The sequence below is a fragment of the Haliotis rubra genome, unplaced genomic scaffold (genome assembly GCF_003918875.1).
Source record: "Haliotis rubra isolate DU_JTF1 unplaced genomic scaffold, ASM391887v1 Scf1573, whole genome shotgun sequence".
In the NCBI taxonomy this organism is placed as follows: domain Eukaryota; kingdom Metazoa; phylum Mollusca; class Gastropoda; order Lepetellida; family Haliotidae; genus Haliotis; species Haliotis rubra.
In genome coordinates, this window is record NW_025765529.1 from 48879 (window position 1) to 68566 (window position 19688).

General features: G+C 41.5%; 1 protein-coding gene across 1 annotated transcript in view; it reads right to left on the reverse strand.

Annotated features, from left to right (window-relative positions):
* Positions 1–3480: 3480 nt before the first annotated feature.
* LOC124271113 (gamma-aminobutyric acid type B receptor subunit 2-like) overlaps positions 3481–19688 on the reverse strand; it is a 34210-nt gene continuing 18002 nt past the window's right edge. The window contains exons 9-11 of the mRNA XM_046706181.1: positions 9116–9304; positions 7670–7795; positions 3481–5293 (exon numbers count right to left, since the gene is read on the reverse strand). Of these exons, the coding sequence (XP_046562137.1) occupies positions 5156–5293; positions 7670–7795; positions 9116–9304 (453 nt within the window). The 3' untranslated portion in view covers positions 3481–5155. The remainder of the gene's footprint in view (positions 5294–7669; positions 7796–9115; positions 9305–19688) is intronic.

The window sequence follows — 19688 nt, forward strand, 5'->3', positions numbered from 1 at the left end:
CACCAACAGTGTCAACATACTTGAGTCACGTACAAGCAGTGTGCGAAATAGCCACTGGCTAGTAAATTTCATTCGGTCATTTTGTAAATATATCACTCTCTCCGACTTGTTTAGTTAATACACGTTTATATCATGCAAGATTATGGCCTGATAAAAATGTTCATCATATTAGCAGCTTAATGATGAAACCCGTGTCTACATTCAAATTTCGGACTAGTGAATTATATGTATTGTGGGCTGGTAACGTTCAGACATAGTTAGCTCAACTGGCTAGTAACATTTGGAAACTATTTCACACACTGGCTGTGGTTAGCATCGTGTGAGGTGAGGTGAGGGAAACTGGGTTTTACGTCGTGCTTGGGAATATTTCGCTCATATGACGACGTGCATGCGTGTGTATGTGCGGCTGCTTGTACTAGCCCAGACTTAAGCTGGCTTTATAGTGCTAGCCCACTGAGATACCATGCCGCAGTGAAGCATGAATACCCCCACTCAGACACATTACACTGACTCCGAGCCGACCAGTCCTTGTTGTACCCATTAATGCCGATCGCCAGGCAGAGACCAACAAGTACCATATTTTAACGTCTTTTGGTATGACGCGGTCGGGGATCGAACCCGCGACCTTCCGCTCTCCTAGCATCGTGTGGAATAGGCAACTTAAAGTTAGTATGTGGACAACGGATATTTCACTGTACCCATTATACCACACATGGGAGGTACAGATACCGGCATGGATATCAACATATGACTTATGTCGACACGTTAGTATTGATCCCTCTACGTGTAGCATGCATGTTTTCTTTTACTGTCATAAAATCTGAGTGAGTGAGGGAGACATTAATATTTAAACTATAGGCTGACTGACCGTACATAGTGGAGTCTAGATCTACATCTAGTAACTGACGGGGGCGATGGGGTAGCCTAGTGGTTAAAGCGTTCGTTCGTTCCGCCGCAGACCCGGGTTCGATTCTCCACATGGGTACAGTGAGTCCCCTGCCGCGATATTGCTGGAATATTGCTAAAAGCGGCATAAAACCCAACTCAGTGAGATAGTCTGGTAGCTGACAGCATCAGGAAGGATCCGCGAAGGCGGCTCAACGTGACACACAATCAACCATGCCCTATGCCAACCATCAAGTTAGTCTGTCCTATTCTAACACCATTCCATGTTCGTGATCGTGGGTTTAAACAAAAAGTTAAACGTCGGAGGCCTGTATCACTTCCAGTTTTCCTCCGTTAGCTGACACAACGGTAAATAGTGAGTGAGTGACTTTAGTTTTACGCCGCAATATTCCAGCCATATGGCGGCGGTCTGTAAATAATCGAGTCTGGACCAGACAGTCCAGTGATCAACAGAATGAGCATCGACCTGCGCAATTTGGAACCGATGACATGTGTCAACCAAGTCAGCGAGCTTGACACCCGATCCCGTTAGTCGCCTCTAACGACAAGCATGGGTTGCTGAAGATCAATATTCTAACCCGGATCTTCACGGGTAACACCGGTAAATACTAGTAACTGGAATAGTGTTAAAAGAGGCGTTAAAACCAATTCACTTACACACTATTGCCACATCCTGGTTTGCTGGTTTGATGACAAGGACGTGACACTTCGAACCTGTTCTTACCAAGACTCCTATTGGGAAATCTAAAGAGAAAAAAGCATGTTGATGAAGTATTCGGGTAGTGTTTACAGTTTATTCAGTCAGACATAACGGGTGTAAAACAATCACGATCACAGCACACACAAAAATATAACAATTTCATATGAGCACGAAAGGTACTGTTTATACAGTCGAACCTTGTAGCGTCGAATTCTCAGTTCTCTCGAACCGTCTCTATGCATTATCTTCGGTATGTATCTAAGAATTTCATCATTTTTACTCAGATTTGTTGAACAAGATGTGTTGCATTCCTGTTGTCTCCGACTCTTTGATAATAAACTCTTGAACCCCGGATAACTCAAACTTTTTTCCGGGTCGCCATTGTATAAACATAATCCAGTTGGATATGTCCAGTGTATTTGCCACTGCAGTTGTTACAACTACATCCTGTTGAAGTGCAGTCAAGTGTTCATTTCACGACAGTACACGCAGATAATATCACCTCCTCCATGGATTGCACGTGCAGCACGGCGTCCTCTTACTGCAAACCACGTGATCAAAAAGAGATACGTCAGATGGACGTGAACGCCGCTTCGACAGTTGGTGACATGTGTTTTGGACCGGACAGGGAGTGAGTGAATGCTATTTTCAGTCAGTCATCAACAGTTTCAATGACGAGGCTTGGACAGCAAACACGTGTCTGATAGCTTCAAGACGATGCTCCAACCAACGCTGGTTGTACCGTGATACGTAATCACGCAATCGGCTCTCACGACAGTCAAGGGTGTATGGGACGTATATTTACAGGCGATATTCCGATGACAACTAGCAGGTGACTCTCGACTCTGGGAGGATGGTGCAGACAGCTGACTCTCGTCTTCATGTAGTGTTCTCTGAGGCAGAGCTATAGATAAGCTGCGTATAATGCGCCATAGAAAAGTTGAAATAGGCAAGAAAAATAAATGCCAGCGTATGAAAAAACACTTAACATTTACGTTTACGCTATGTCAAAATAAGTATAGGATAAAGCATGACCCTCGGGCATTACGAAGAAGTAAGGCTGTTTTCCCTCGAGGAATGCCCTCGGGTCTACGGCTTATGAATGCGTTTTTACCCACTACATCAAAATTATGTTGGTATTGTTTCAATTAAAGCCAATTAAAACAAACTTTTCCATCTCCAAATATTCGCGATTAAAATATTCTTGAATAATTCTAAACGCAATTAATAATACCAGTCATGGTTTGTTAACCCTTCACTGGTTGGCCAATCTATAAATAGCGACCAATCAAATAGCTGTTTCCTGCGTACATGTCCTGTAAACAAAGCAAGCATGATCGAAAGCTTCCACGCGCTCAAAGTAAAATATCTAGGTCTTTTCACGCTACAAACAGAAAACAATTCCATTACAGGACTGATAGATGAATTATTATTATGCTGTGTTTCACAATCAGAATCAATTGCCGGTGATATCTTAAATGAACTTGTAACATTAGCTATTCGCGGCGTGGAATGAAACAACACGATGGGAACAAGGTTTTGAAAAAAAGTACAGTTGCTACGTGGAAAATATAATATCCAATGTTAATTTTGCATAAAAAGGTCTTATGAGGTCATGTTGTAGTGTGTGTCAGGCACACCTCTTACACTTGTTATTTGAAATGAATACCAGGATCTTAAAAGTATGGTGGGGATCCAAAAGTATAGATACCCACTTGAAATTGGAAATACCCACTTAGGTTAAAAAGTATGGGTATCATACCCACATGGCCAAAGGGTTTTCTGGAGCTCTGCTCCGTGGCAATAGCTGAATACACCATTCTGCCTAACAACCCAGTGAAACATCTCTGACAACTGACCTCGAGGACCATCGTGCCTCGTGGTCTACAACAGGAGTGAAATGTTCATCCTGTGGTCAGTCTGCTGTGAGTACTTTTGCTGCCGACCGTCTGTAGAGGTTCCGGTCCTTCATATGCTAAAAGTACACATTTATAAAAGTGCTAGTGCTTTGAGTGCAATGTTTCACGGAAATGAACACATAGGAATGTTTACAAGTATGTGACACGCTACAATAATGTTGAATTACCTCGGATCCACGAAGACAAACGTACCCTAATCTCCACCGTATCACAGTGCTAACTTTTGCATGGATATGGGTGTTTCGCAGTGTTTTTGCACGCCAAAGTCAATTGTACCCAGAATTTCTTTCAGCCCAGCAACGGTTGACAATGTCTTCATACCAGTTTTTTGTTTGTTGTTTTTTTTAGGTTCAGATATGCACCAAAGAAATGATGCAGTGCGTTCGATCCTTCAAGTCAGTTTCCGGCTGTTCCATTGTAAATCTGTATTCTTGCTATGTATTTATATTTGATTTTTGCTCTAGTAGGTCGATCGATGAATATGATATAGAAATGCAGCGCGGAGTGCTAACGTTGGGCACAATGGTGACAGCTGTTGTCATTGTTGCTGCTGCTTGTAATTGATGAGGAACATTAGGATGATGATGATTTGGATGATGATGCTCATTCGTCGTTGTAACGCTCACTGAAGCACCTCTCACGTGCCACAGTATGGGGGACGTTAATATACTTTATTCAACACTCACAACGCCGTAATTATCTTGCGCCACTCGGCGCCACAGACGGCTGGTTGTCTTAGGCGTCCATATTCGCTGTACACAGTTACCTCCCTTGAGTACACCAGAAACCTATGAATGTGGGTTTGAACCCTGGTTCTCCCCGAATACGTTTCTTGGGTTTTCAGCACCGCATCCTTGCTTGTGGATTTCAAACGTCAGCGATAGGTCAGAGACTTCAGACATTACTCTCACATCGAGCACGCCGTGATATAACTGCTGTACTGTTCAAAGCGGCGTTAAACCTGACTCACTCACTCACAGTAAAGACAGGCAAACGTCAGAGGAAGCTGTGGTGTTGATGACTCACCCATGCTCAGATGTGTTGAGCAATCCACGTCTGATCGATAAGAACCGGGCCATAAAAACAATATTTCGCGCCCGACAGTATTTCAGATATGTCGTGACATGACAGGTAAATGAGTCAAAACGTGATGATAGCATTTGACCGGTTTCAGGCAACTCTGGACTTCGAACAAAACACGTTGAGGTTTCTGCAAGCAAAGGGGTGGAACTCTTTACACCTTGTCCAGGGCCATCCGTTGTCTATAGTATACAGCGAGAATAACACAGGCACACATGTATTCGGCTCGAAAAGTGAAGTCCGTCAGATGTGACAAAGTCTTTTCAGATACATATCTGACAGTCACAGTCAAGGTAAGACACATATGTCCAAACGTCAGAGTCAGACGGGTGTTCTGCTGTCTGATTCTGACAGCTCGTCGGAAGGCAGAGTCAGACATATTTTTAGGCTCTACAGCTAAAAATGACGTCGGCTTTGCCATAACATTCTTTGTGGAAACGGGGTGGGTGACTGAAATTGGACAGTTCCTGAAACAAACGATGGTGCTGATGTTGATTTCACAGATATCACACAACGAGTTTGTGGACGGAGGTTGAAATGGTTGGTGGTGTTAGGCCTTTGGTGGTAACGTCACGCCGTCGTCCGTATTGGGTAGGGCCATCTTGTCTCCTGCAGGGGTACACGCCTGTTTGGCAAGGAGCTTCATCTTCTCCAGCTGCTCGTGTAGTTTAGCTATTTCGTTGTCTTTCTGGAACATGTAAAGCAGCGCAGTAAAGATCGATGGCTTCACAAGGCATGTACAACGCACGTTTATTTTTGAAGGACTGACTGACTGAGTTTGGTTTTACGCCGCTTTAAGCAATATTCCAGCAACATCACGGCGGGGGACACCAGAAATGGGCTTCACACAATGTACCCATGTGGGGATTCGAACCCGGGTCTTCGGCGTGACGAGCCAACGCTTTAACCACTGGGCTACCCCGCCGCCCCTATTTTTGAAGGAAAGTTGAATTGATAATTATGACTTTCATGCTTTCTGTCAGATTTCCTTGAAGACAAAGTAAGTATATGCTTATGTTACATTATACTGTTTGGTCATTCGTCCGTTCATTGTTGTTGTTTTTCATTTGGAATCATTTGACAATACCAGGTATGAAATACACGCGCTCTATATAAAATACTGTGGTAAAAACTAATTTAAGAATATCCATTTTGGGTGTGACCACAATTTCTGTCGATACCGAAGAGGCATGGAAGACACCAGATGATTTATTTTCCAAATGCCAACCAAAGATTCTCAGCTGATCATGGTCCTGCCGTAGGCGTCCTTCCTCTAGAAACAACCGGCCATGGCGGTCCAGCAATATTATGCGGCCTCAAAAAGGCTTTAACAACACGTGATGCATGATGGCGGACATTATAATGATGCAGAGTGACGTCCCTGCATATGCGAGTGAGTGAGTGAGTTCAGTTTTACGCCACACTCAGCAATATTCCAGCTATATTGTGGCGGTCTGTAAATAATCGGGTCTGGACCAGACAATCCAGTGATCAACAGCATGAGCATCGATCTGCGCAATTGGGAATCGATGACATGTGTCAACCAAGTCAGTGAGCCTGACCACCCGATCCCGATGGTCAGTCGCCTCTTACGACAAGCATGGGTTGCTGAAGATCAATTCTGCCCCGGATCTTCACGGGTCCCCTGCATATGCACAAAGGGTAGAACAGAACCTTGAACAATGTCTTTCCCTAGCGTACACTGTCCAAATTCATTTTGTCATAAACATGTATGACCTGTGTTCCTGATAAGTACTGGCAAACAAGGACAAGTTGGACCGGCGCAGAGAACGCGTTTACGAGAAGTAGGCGGTGCATGGCAATGAGCAAACCCATTTGGTTTGTGAAAGGTAGAGCAGATTTAGGCTAGTGCACGTGCATTTCATGACGATGAAATTGATTCCACGCGTAGCTGCACACGCCTTGCTCATAAGACAATCTCGTCGGTGTAGCAAGTCGCACTACACTTGATCGCGGACAACCTCTGGCCCCTTCGCTAACAATGGCAAGCGCCGGTGGGCGGCACTCATACATGCTAATACGGGTCAATTGTCAGGTCGGTGCTCAACTTATCCTTGTTTGCCAGTAGCGCTGATAAGCAATGCGGTTACACTAGCAACAATTGGATTCATCTAAGAAATGTCCAAAGTGACAATGAGGGAGTTTGAAGTCTAGTCCGTAGATGCACCATTTGAATACGGTGTTCATGTAGACGTGACGAAACAGGTGCACTGCTGGCCCGTGGCAGGTTACACGTGTTGCCTTGCTTCAGATACCATCTTCAGACAGATGGTGATTTTGTGTTTCGATCAACATTAAAGTTTCTGGTAGCTTGTGTGTCGTTTATTTTCACAGCATACCCAAAGAGTTTCGACATGTAATTTCAGCAAGCCGTGCTGTGATTATTATAAAGTGACATGATAATCACAGCACGGCTTGCTGAGATTGAAATACGCAAATATTCCGTGTACCGTGCATTAATATGCACATGCAAATTCTGAATCATTAGCTTGAGGTCAAAATTTGTTCCCGAATATATAATGAAAGATGCATCATTTAATTCTGAATACACATGTTTAACTGAACTTTACGTGAAGAACAGTTACTTAAGTAGAATCGGACTTTTCCAGCAGGTAGGTCTTGGATATCGGGGTTACCGGTTTGTGAAGTTCTATTTTTCGTGTGCAACTCTTTGAATGGGTAACCTATCAAGGGGGTCCAGTGGAGAGTCAAGGCCATTACAAAGATGGTGTCTTCGAGTTATCCGTATTTCGGGTCAAGCGGTGTGCCGCAATAAGGCCAAGGAATATAGCAACTACCGGGTGCATAATGATACGCTGCTTTTACGACATATCGAGGTAAGGTAGTTTAACCTACGACATCCGTGTGATGGGGTAATATCTACACTACAACATCCGTTTGATGGGGTAATATCCGTGTGATGGGGTAATATCTACACTATAACATCCGTGTGGTGGGGTAATATCCGTGTGATGGGGTAATATCTACACTACAACATGCATACTCATCGCAACAGGAACAAAGAATCTTGTTTATCGCCTACTTGTTTCAATATGTGGGACGGGTCGTCAACGGTGGAGATGTGAGTTGACGTAACCGTCGCTTCCTTTCCAATCGTCAGTCCCCGGTCGGGTTCGGGATTTAAGCGGTGATTCCGATACTGCAGAACCTGAAAAGAAGCTCTTGTTTTAGATAAATTCACTGTCATCGTCGTCTTTGCCATTATTGTTTTGTGGCGGTGGGGTAGCCTGATGGTTAAAGTGTTCGCTCAACAAGCCGAAGTCCTGGGTTCGATTCCCCACAAGTGTACAACGTGTCACGCCCATATCTGGTGTCCCCCGAAGTGATATTGCTTGAATATTGCTAAAAACTAAACTCACTCACTCACTCACTCACTACTGGTGTTGTCGCTGCTGTTGTTATTATCGTCATCGTTGCCGTTATGTTTAATTTGATCGTCATAAACTTTTAGGGAAATTAAGTGAGTGAGTGAGTATGGTTTTGCGCCACTTTTAGCAATATTCCAGCAGTATCGGGGGACACCAGAAATGGGCTTTACACCATGTACCCATGTCGGGAATCGAACCGGGTCTTCGGTGTGACGAGCCAACGCTATAACCATTGGGCTATCCCACCGCCCGTAACAGGCAAAAGAAGATTAACTTGACAACTGTTTAATTATGAAAACAGTAATGCCATTTGAACTCGTCATATCCATAGGCTAAATCCTATGTTCGAATCACAGACTGAACAGGATGAGGATCCTTACTACGTCATCAGAACCATGCTGTGCACGCTCGTGTGTTTCGCAAAAGGCAATAAACGTCAACGTCATTTTCGGGCCTACCTCACACTATAAAGCTGCGTCATCATCAATTGCTACCCATCTAACACGCAACGTTGTCACAACGTTAGTAGTACGTCATTTTATAACGTCATGTCAGAACGTAATAACAACGTTGCAAATTTACGTTGAGGAAACGTTATGCTTTGAGCTCCTCACAACGTTACAAGAACGGTTCTTATAACTTGGTGTCACAATAGAGTTTTCTGTAAAACTTTTCACTTTGAGATTCTTTCATCACTATTCAGCTACAGTTTCAGAAAACACACGACCAAAACAATATGCAAATTGACGAATAAACATTGAAGCGAATTTCTCCTTTGTTTCTTATGTACTGTTCACTTCTGGGAAAACTATTCAACTAGTAACGTTAAATACAACGTTAAGGCAACGTAAAATACGCCAGCATCAAATAATTTAACCTTGTGGCGATGTAAAATGACGTATCACAACGTCAGGCCACAACGTTGTGACAACGTAAAAGGGAGTCCACAGCATAATGTTGTAACAACGAAAACATAACGTTGTGGCAACGTGAAATTGTTAGCTGGCTAAACATCACTCAATCACACTGGAATGTCGACGAGAGAGACCGTCCGCAAACAAAACAATGACATCACATCCGGGTGTCAGATGACCACTTACTTTCGGTACAAATATGATACACTGAACGGCCGTGGCAGTGATGAAGTAGATTGTTGCCGTGATGCCGTACTCGAGGTTAGGTTGCAAGGTCATGGTGGCGGTGATGATGATGTGGAGTATTCCAAGGACGGCGGAGTTGTAGATGCACACGGCGATGTTCTTGGAGTCGTTGAGAGCTTCCACTTTCACCTATATATATCAGTGCATACAAATATATTGACTCCTAAATTTCTGCCAGCATTCATTTTCAGATGATATTTTCCAGGGCCGTAGGCATCAAAGTATTGATCTAACACTCTTTCAATGTGGATAGTGCCCTCCCTATTAAGAAACGTTAACTACGGCCGTGTTTTCTGCATGGGGTCTAAGAACTATTACCATGATCAAACGATTTAAATATCATACAATGTCCTCATAATGTGAGAGAGTGAGTTTAGTATTACGCCGCACTCTGTAAATAATCGGCGGTCTGTAAATAATCGATTGTGGACCAGACAATCCAGTGATCAACAGCATGTGCAGCCATCTACGCAACTGGGATACGATGACATGTGTCAACCAAGTCAGCAAGCCTGACCACCCGATCCCGTTAGTCCCCTCTTACGATAAGCATGGGATACTGAAGATCAATTCTAACGCGGATCTTCACGAACTATTTGTTGGAAACAGCTTACTGAAGAAATACCAAAATCCATTGCATTTTTGTTAAAAAATAGCAGACTAATGTCGATGAACAGGACTTGAAAACCAATTGCAATGAGGCCCATAGTCGACCGATAACTGGCAGCCTCTATTAAGTTTCGACACTGCTAAATATATTTCCGTTTGGGTACTTTCAGAATATACATACTTACTTTTTGTGCACGGACAAACTAAAGGCTTTAATTAATACACATTCAACAGAATACGCCACGATAATCTACAATGTACGGATCCAGTAACAACCAAGGGAGGCATTACGCGTTACACGGTTTGCTCCATATCTACCAGCGGTGTCATGTATTGGCGGAACCGCGCCTGTAAGGCTCGCTAGGCGCTACTTCCGGTATTGAGCTGGTTACAGACTCCCTTTCCGTGCGCCAACTTGCGATATTATGCGAGACGGGACCCAGCTTACTTCCGGTACCAGATTTCCGGTATCATGCGTATATTCATGAACGAGTTCTGGTTCCAAATTGCGCGACCGCCAAATATGACTTCACTAGACTGGACCAAGTGTACAGCCATGTTAGACGTAATAGTTGGTTAATTTGGGGATGTTTAGATCGGAAATGTTATTCCTGCAAGCATTATCGGTTCCTTACTGCCAACTGACAACCATGAGACCATTCGAAAAGGTATGAAACATTGTTTGTCAACGGAAGTAGTAAGGTCTCGCGAAGTGCCGTCACCTACTGCAAGAAATTTTGGAACATTTTAAAACGCTCTCTTCGAAAAAAAAACCGAACATTCTCCAATATCAGCTGATGTTTTTATTGACTATTTTAAATCACTTTTAAATCCTAATAAGCCTAAAGAAGATGAAGCATTTGATTATTACGTTAATAATTTCATAGCTGAACATTCATGTGATGATTGTGTATCCTCAAGTGGCATAGATCAGTTGCTGACTAATCCTATCTCTGATTTAGAAATTACTGAGGTTATTAAGAAGTTGCAAATTGGGTAATCCCCCGGAGATGACGGAATTCCTCCTGAATTCTTCAAGTTAGGACACTCATAATTGTTGTGTTTTCTAAATTCATGGTTTAACTCAATATTGAATACTGGCATATTTCCTGATTCCTGGAACTCTGCATTAATTAAGCCATTATTTAAATCAGGACCTACAGCTGATCCAACAATTATAGGGGTATATCGCTTTTAAATGTATTCACATCCATCCCAGATAGTCTTCGTGCATGGACTTATCTGAATGATATATTAACAGAAGCTCAAGCTGGCTTCAGACCCGGCTATTCCACAGTGGACAATATATTTACTCTGCAAACTCTCTGTTCTAAATATCTCTCAAGACCAAAGGGACGATTTTTTTGGTGATTTTGGTGATTTTAGAAAGGTCTTCGATTATGTAGATCGTTCAAAACTTTTATATATGTTGTTAAAATCAGGTTGCCATGGAAAAATGTACAATCTTCTGCATAATATGTATTCATCTGTTAGATCTTGTGTGAATATTGGAAACTGCAAAACTGATATGTTCTTCACTAGTTTACGTTTACGGCACGGATGCATTTTAAGTCCTCTTCTTTTTATTCTTTTCATTGACGAACTTGCCACAGAAATTCATAATAACTGTAAACATGGTGTTTTTATATCTCCAGATATTGAGGATATTATGATGTTATTATTTGCAGATGATGTTAAGATGTTCTCTTATACTATCATTGGTCTTCAGCAACAGTTAAATGTTCTCCATGAATTTTGCACGAGATGGGGTTTAAGTTTGGATTTAGAAAAAACAAATGTTATTTTTCTTAGAAATCGCGGTGTTTAAAAAACAGGAAGAAAAATGGTACTATGGAAATGTAAAATTTAAATGTGCTTCATATTATAAATACCTGGGTTCGATATTTTCCTCAAGATTAAATTGGTCAACAGCGTGTAAAGTTTGGCAACACAAGCATCCAAGGCAGCCTACTCTGTTTATAGTTTATTCAAACCTAGCTCTTTTATTTCTTTCCAAAATGCTTGTACCATCTTTGATTGTAAAATAACGCCTGTTCTTTTATATGGATCAGAATTTTGGGTTATGACTTATTTTCATTGTATAGAAAGGGTACAAACTACATTTTGAAAACAATTTCTTAATCTAGGTAAATTTGCTTCTAATAAGGCTATATACGGAGAAACTGGAAGATGTAATATGTTTGTGTTCAGCAGAATAAGAGCAGTTAAATATTTGTTAAAGTTGGTAAAAATGCATTACTTAGGTACCCTAAACAGTGTTATCGCTTTTTTAAATCACAAGATGATATTGGTAAAGTTAACTGGGTGTCTAATGTTAGACTATTACTCTTTTCTACTTTATTTCCTATGTATGGCTTGCGCAAGGGGTTGGCAATGAAGACAGTTTTATATCTCTTTTCAAACAGCGGCTATGTGATATTTTTCCATTCAAGAGTGGTCTATGTCCATTAGTACTTCTAGATATTTAGAATATTATGCCTCTCATAAGTCGTTGCTAGAACCAGAATCGTATATTTTAGATTTTCATGATAAACCTTTGATGAGAGCTTTATATAAATTAAGAATCGGTTTTCATGATTTCTGTGTAAACAGGGCACATAAATGTCACAGGTTCAATTGTTCACACAATGTACAGTACAGCACCACTGGCACATTTTACAATTTTTGTCCCTAACAGCTTGCCATACAGATGAGCTGGCTGCCGGCAGGTACATCCTGGGCTCTGGCACATGCTGCTCCTGCAGTCTGTGCATTCAGGTGATATAAAAGCTGCATGTGCCATGTGCCCGGCACACACCATGCTGGCAGTGGCAGCCCTTCATGTAATTTCCCTAATTACAGGTACGCAAGTTTGTTTGAATTGTTCATATTATAACAATTTCTTATAATTAAGTCAGGTGTAACCCTGTAGTTAAATACATTTAATGGTTTAGTAACCATTATCTTTCAGATATATAATATTTTATGTAAAATGTCACAATAGTTTTACTTGTTGTATTGCTATATGGACACACCATGCTGGCAGTGGCAGCCCTTCATGTAATTTCCCTAATTACAGATACATTTATGGCACGGTCGTGTTTGAACAACCCCAAATGGCAGAATAAAGCGATTAAACACCAGCCCAGAGGTCGTGTTATTAAACCCTGCGACATTTTGGCGCCCAACGTGGGGCTGGTGTTCTCAACAACTTGACAGCCATAACATCAACATGACCGCCATAACTACATGACTGCCACAGCATCATGACAACTTTAACCACTGGCCATGGGCATCGATTCATCGATGGATACAGTATTCCTGTCAGTGTTCTGGTGACCAGGTTTTGTGGTAGGGCCCGATAACATCATGATACGTTGCCGGCAGTAGTACTATTAACAGTACGTCGAGTACTAGTACTACCCGTCATAGGTGTGCACACTCGCGTTTCGCGTTCGCGATGTACGTAATATATTGTGAACAGACATTTATTTGACATTTTGGAATGACTTTCACCTGTGTTATTCTGTGACTGACTATATTGTTTCATGAATACTATCCATGGATTGCTTCGCGTTTCCGCGTGTGGAAGTTGACTTTTTGTGATGCTTTTATCACATGGACTTTTGTTGAACATTTGATCAATGTATTGACCATTCTGTTTCTTTTTCAGCTGTTCACTATAGAATGTTTAATTGAATTTCACATGTGTTTAATGTTTATTGTGCCATTTGTTTAACATGCCACTGAAGTAATATGTGAAGTAGTTCTGGGTTGTGACATTACTGCTTTCATGTTCGGAATAGTTGAAAATGAGTTTATACTATTTACACAGTGAATAGTTTTGAAATGTTTTACTAGTCCATCTTAGCTTAGACTTTTGATAGGAGATTGAAAGCTTGGTGCGAGGGTGAGAATTGTCATAGGGAAATTATCACTTGCCTAACTGTCTTAACAACTGCATTGCACATTTTTGAATTATGAACACAATTTGATACCATGTTGTTAATACTTTGACTTTGTTTTTCAGAGCTGACAGTCTTGGGGAACCAGATGTGATTCTTATCCTTATTAGTGGAAGTTTGATGTTTGCCGACTGATGTATTTTAGATTTTCAGGACTTGTATTTATTTGTCTACTTTTATCACTGACCCTTTCAGCAATGGCCACTGGCGGAACTGAAGAGGATTGGGAATCCAAACGTAGCAAGGCTGGAGTTAGTGAGGATGATATTCAAAAGATGATCCAGTACATAGAGACTTCAGGATATCAGGTTCAACCTTCCAGTCCCAGACATCGGGCAAGTTCTCTGTTACCACCTAACACACAATACATTCAACCACCCCGTATATCTGTATTCTCAGGTAGTGATGCCAAGGGGGGAGTCTTCGTTTGAGAATTGGATGTTTGAAGTTAAGTGCTTGTTGAATAGTAGGGATTATCCAGCCTCTATCTTAGCACAGGGCGTTAGGAAGTCGTTAAAGGGTGAAGCTGGTAGAGCTGTCCTTTTGCTTGGTGAACATGCATCAGTGGATGATATTTTGAGTAAGCTTGACAGTATTTATGGTGTTGTTAGTTCAGCTGATACGTTGCTGCAGAATTTTTTCACTGATTGCCAGAAGGAGGGTGAATCGTTGGCAACTTGGTCCTGTAGACTTCAAGATACTTTGTTGAAAGTTAAATCTAAGGGTGACTTTATACATGAGGATGCTCTTGAGTGTATCTTGAAAACAAAGTTTTGGAGTGGTATAAGGAATGATAGACTGAAGGATGCAACAAGGCATAAGTTTGATTATTGTTCAGATTTTGATTCTTTACTCAGAGTTGTCAGGGAAACTGAACAGGAACTTACTGGATCTGTTAAGGTCAAGGATGTTAGACACAAGAAAGTGTATACTAGTTCTCAAGTTGTTGATTCAGATGTTTCTCAACACTTAAAGGATATTCTCAAGAGAATTGATACCTTAGAAAAGAATCAGAAGGCGTTGAGTCAGTCTACTTCATCGAAGCTAGAAACAGATGTCCAGTGAGATCATTACAGAGGTTAGCTGCTATTGAAAGTAAAGTTGGTCCGTCTAATCCTTCAGGTAATCCTCGTGGACATGGTCGTGGTAAATACAGAGGTCGTGGTAGAGGAATTATTGGTGATCATGGTCATATAGATTTAAACCATTAAAGACTTCTGTTGAGGAGCAAACAGTTGTCGGTGAACGTGATCGCTCCAATGACTTGTTTTCTAGAATGGTAGGCCCTAGTGTACAAACTGTTGTTCTTGTCAATGGCGATGAATGTGTTGTTTTGCTAGATACAGGATCTCAAGTTACTACCGTTTCAGAGTCTTTCTACTATCAGAACTTAAATGATCTTAGGTTACGTCCCATAGAAGAGTTTCAGTTGAAGATTAGTGGCGCTACTGGTGATATACTCCCGTACACTGGCTATATTGAACTCTCCGTTGGTGTCCCATTTAATGATAGAACTTACATGATACCAGTGTTGGTAGTCAAGGATACCGAGTTTAGTGCCCAGGTTCCGATGATTCTTGGTACAAACACTATTAGATTGTTCTATTCTAATGCACCGCAGATTGTCTCAGAGCCTTGGCAGATGGTATTTGATTACTTAAGCTCAGCTAGTTTAGGTACTGTCAAGTCGTCCAGCAAGCATCCTATTACTCTGCAACCTAGGGTGGCGACCACTTTGAAGGGTATAGTGCATACTAGTCCAGGTAAACACTGTGCTGTGACGGAGCAGTTGCAGATTAGCCCTGAGGGTTTAGGTGTTTGTCCTAGAGTTGTAGAAGTTGATGGTCAGCGTAAGACTGCTACTGTCTTAGTCAAGGTTTGCAATTTGTCTGCTAGAACTATTACACTTCCTCGCAAAGCAGAGCTATGTAGTTTGCAAGAGGTTCAGGTTATGGATTGTTTGCCTTTGGATTTGGAAGATGGTAGTGATGATTCTTCAGTCGGTGCTATGGATGAGAAGCCTGTTACTATTGATTTAGCAGATAGCCCCTTGTCTGGTGATCAAAGAGGTCAAGTACAGGATATGCTTAGTCGATGGACAGATATTATGTCTCAGCATTCTCTAGATTTGGGCCATACTACAACAGTTAGACATGAGATCAATCTTAAGGATGATGTGCCTTTCAAGGAACCATACCGTAGAATACCCCCGGCTTTATTTGAGGAAGTTAGGCAACATCTTAAGAATATGCTTGAGTGTGGAGCCATTCGTGAAAGTCATAGCCCTATTCTTCAAATATTGTATTGGTTCGTAAGAGAGACGGCAGTCTAAGAGTATGCATTGACATGAGAAAGATTAATGCTAAAAGCATTCGGGATTCCTATTCATTGCCAAGGATTGACGAAACTTTAGATTGTCTTGTTGGATCAAAATGGTTCTCTAAGCTTGATTTAAGTTCAGGTTACTGGCAAGTAGAATTACGTGAATCAGATAAGAAGAAAACAGCATTTTCTGCAGGTCCCTTGGGATTTTTTGAATGCAATAGGATGCCTTTTGGTTTGACCAACGCCCCAGCAACGTTTCAGAGGTTAATGGAGAGATGTATGGGCGATTTACACCTGAAAGAATGTTTGATCTATCTGGATGATATAATCATATTTTCACAAACATTTGAACAACACTTGACTAGAGTTGAATCTGTATTTCGGAGGTTGAGGGAACATGGTTTGAAGTTAAAGCCGTCCAAATGTGAAATCTTCAGAAACAGGGTCAAGTATCTTGGGCATGTTGTATCCTCAGAAGGAGTAGAAACTGATCCAGATAAGGTTGAATCTTTGAAATCATGGCCAGTTCCTGAAACTGTCAAGGAGTTGCAGAAATTTCTAGGTTTCACTGGTTATTACCGTCGGTTCGTTCAGAATTATGCGAGAGTGGCCAAACCTCTGACTGATTTACTTCATGGAAAACTGGAGAAAGGTAAAGCCAAATCTAAGTCAAAGTTACAATGGACTTTTGAACATCAAGCAGCTTTTAATCAGCTGATAGAGTGTTTAACTTCACCACCAGTACTTGCGTATGCTGATTATTCCAAACCCTTTATTCTCAATATAGATGCCAGTAGTGAAGGGTTTGGGAGCAGTTTTGTATCAGCACCAAGATGACAAGGAACGAGTGATTGCTTATGCTAGTCGTGCATTGAGGAAATCAGAGAAAAATTACCCAGCACATAAATTGGAGTTTTTGGCACTCAAATGGGCTGTGTGTGATAAGTTTCATGAGTATCTATATGGCAATCATTTTGAGGTTAGAACTGATAATAATCCCCTCACATATGTCTTGTCAACAGCCAAGTTAGACGCGACAGGGCACAGGTGGCTTGCAGCATTGTCAACATATGACTTTAAAATTATCTATCGTGCAGGAAAAGCTAACAAGGATGCAGATGCTTTATCTCGTCACCCAAACTTTTCTGCTACAGATATTCAGTCCAATGTTGTTAAGGCTATTTGTGGTTCTCAGTCTGTGAATATGGTTGAATGTTTGGCAACTTCACCAGATGTTGTGGAGGAGAGTACTGTTCCTTTTAGGAATGTAGATTGGGTCTTAGAACAGTCTAAAGATCTGGATGTTGGCAAAGTGATCGATTTTGTCACAAAGGAAAGAAAACCAACTGCTCGTCTAGTTTGCAAAGAATCCGATGGAGTTCGTAGGCTTTTAGGACAGTGGAAGAAACTTGTGGTTAGAGATGGTGTTTTATACAGAAAAAAGTTCCATCAAGGTGATTTGAGATATCAACTTGTATTGCCAACACAATGGAGGAAATTAGTTTTGGATGCGCTACATGATGACATGGGACATCAGGGTCGAGACAGAACAGTAGATTTAGTTCAGTCCAGGTTTTATTGGCCAGGGTTGTCTACAGATGTCGAAACAAAGATCAGGCTTTGTGGTAGATGTATTCGCAGAAAATGTTCTCCTAATCAAGTTGCAGCTCCACTTGTGAATATTTCTACAAGTCAACCTATGGAATTAGTTTGTGTAGATTACCTTTCTCTGGAGGAAGCAGGCGGATGTGGGAATATTCTCGTGATTACGGATCATTTTACGAGGTTTGCACATGCAGTTCCCACCAGGAATCAAACAGCTACTACAACAGCTAAAGCATTATTTGATTTCTTTCTTCACTATGGGTTTCCAGCACAGCTACATAGTGATCAAGGTCGCAATTTTGAGTCCAAAGGTTATCAAAGCCCTCTGTAAACTAGCTGGCACTGTCAAGACAAGCACATCGCCATATCACCCAATGGGAAATGGAATGGTAGAGCGATTTAACCAGACTTTACTCAAGATGTTGGGTACCTTGGAGGAAGATAAAAAGGCAGATTGGAAAATGTATGTTCCAGCATTAGTACATGCATACAATGCTACAAGGCATGATAGCACTGATTATTCACCATTTTATCTGATGTTTGGGCGGCATCCCCGTTTGGCTATAGATGCTTTCCTTGGCATTAATCCCAAATGACATGCAAGAGCAGTCAGGTGTCGATTATGTAGCCAGGTTGAAGGAAAGGTTGGACTATGCTTATAACATTGCTTCCACGGAGTCAAGTAAAGCTGCATGCAGACACAAGAAGAGATATGACAGGAGAGTAAGGGAAGCAGTTCTTACACAAGGAGATAGAGTACTTGTGAAGAACGTTGGTCTGAAAGGAAAGCACAAATTGGCAGATTTCTGGTCCAGTGACCCATATACAGTTGTCAGTCAGCCAAATAAGGACATACCAGTATATGTGGTGAAAAGAGAGAATGGAAAAGGTAAAGTAAAGACATTGCATCGAAATATGCTACTACCTTTTATGTCTCTACCTGGTCCAGATGTGACTATGCCTGCACAGCGCACAAGAACACAACTCAAGGAGATAGATTTTGAAGATATTTCTTCTGAAGATGAAAGTGAGTGTGAGGATTTAGTTCCTTTTCTCTATATTGGAGATCACCAAGGTAACCCAGAGGTTTCTATCACTTCATCGTCTGTCGAGTTGGATCATGCTGACTCTCATATTTTGGATCAACCAAGTTCTTCAGATACAGAAACTGTCAATAGCACTGAAGAGGCTATTGTAAATGACATTTCAGGAATTGTTTTGAATTCCCGAACAGAATTCAACCGGGACTCCCCAAGATTGTATTCTTGATCCGGGTGCCAGTCCTTTTATTCCTCGACGTTCAGGTCGTGAAAGGAGGCCACCAGACTGGTTCAGGAGTGGTGCGTATATTTTGCAGCAAAATGATGAAAATGATGAAATATTTGTATAATTCCTAATTGCATTTCAGGAGTTATTCTTTTAAGACATGTAATAATGTTTGAAGTTTGTATTGTATTTCAGATGTTTTATAATGTCGAGGACGACATTTTCCTGAGGAGGGGAAGGTGTCACAGGTTCAATTGTTCACACAATGTACAGCACAGCACCACTGGCACATTTTACAATTTTTGTCCCTAACAGCTTGCCATACAGATGAGCTGGCTGCCGGCAGGTACATCCTGGGCTCTGGCACATGCTGCTCCTGCAGTCTGTGCACTCAGGTGATATAAAAGCTGCATGTGCCATGTGCCCGGCACACACCATGCTGGCAGTGGCAGCCCTTCATGTAATTTCCCTAATTACAGGTACGCAAGTTTGTTTGAATTGTTCATATTATAACAATTTCTTATAATTAAGTCAGGTGTAACCCTGTAGTTAAATACATTTAATGGTTTAGTAACCATTATCTTTCAGATATATAATATTTTATGTAAAATGTCACAATAGTTTTACTTGTTGTATTGCTATATGGACACACCATGCTGGCAGTGGCAGCCCTTCATGTAATTTCCCTAATTACAGATACATTTATGGCACGGTCGTGTTTGAACAACCCCAAATGGCAGAAT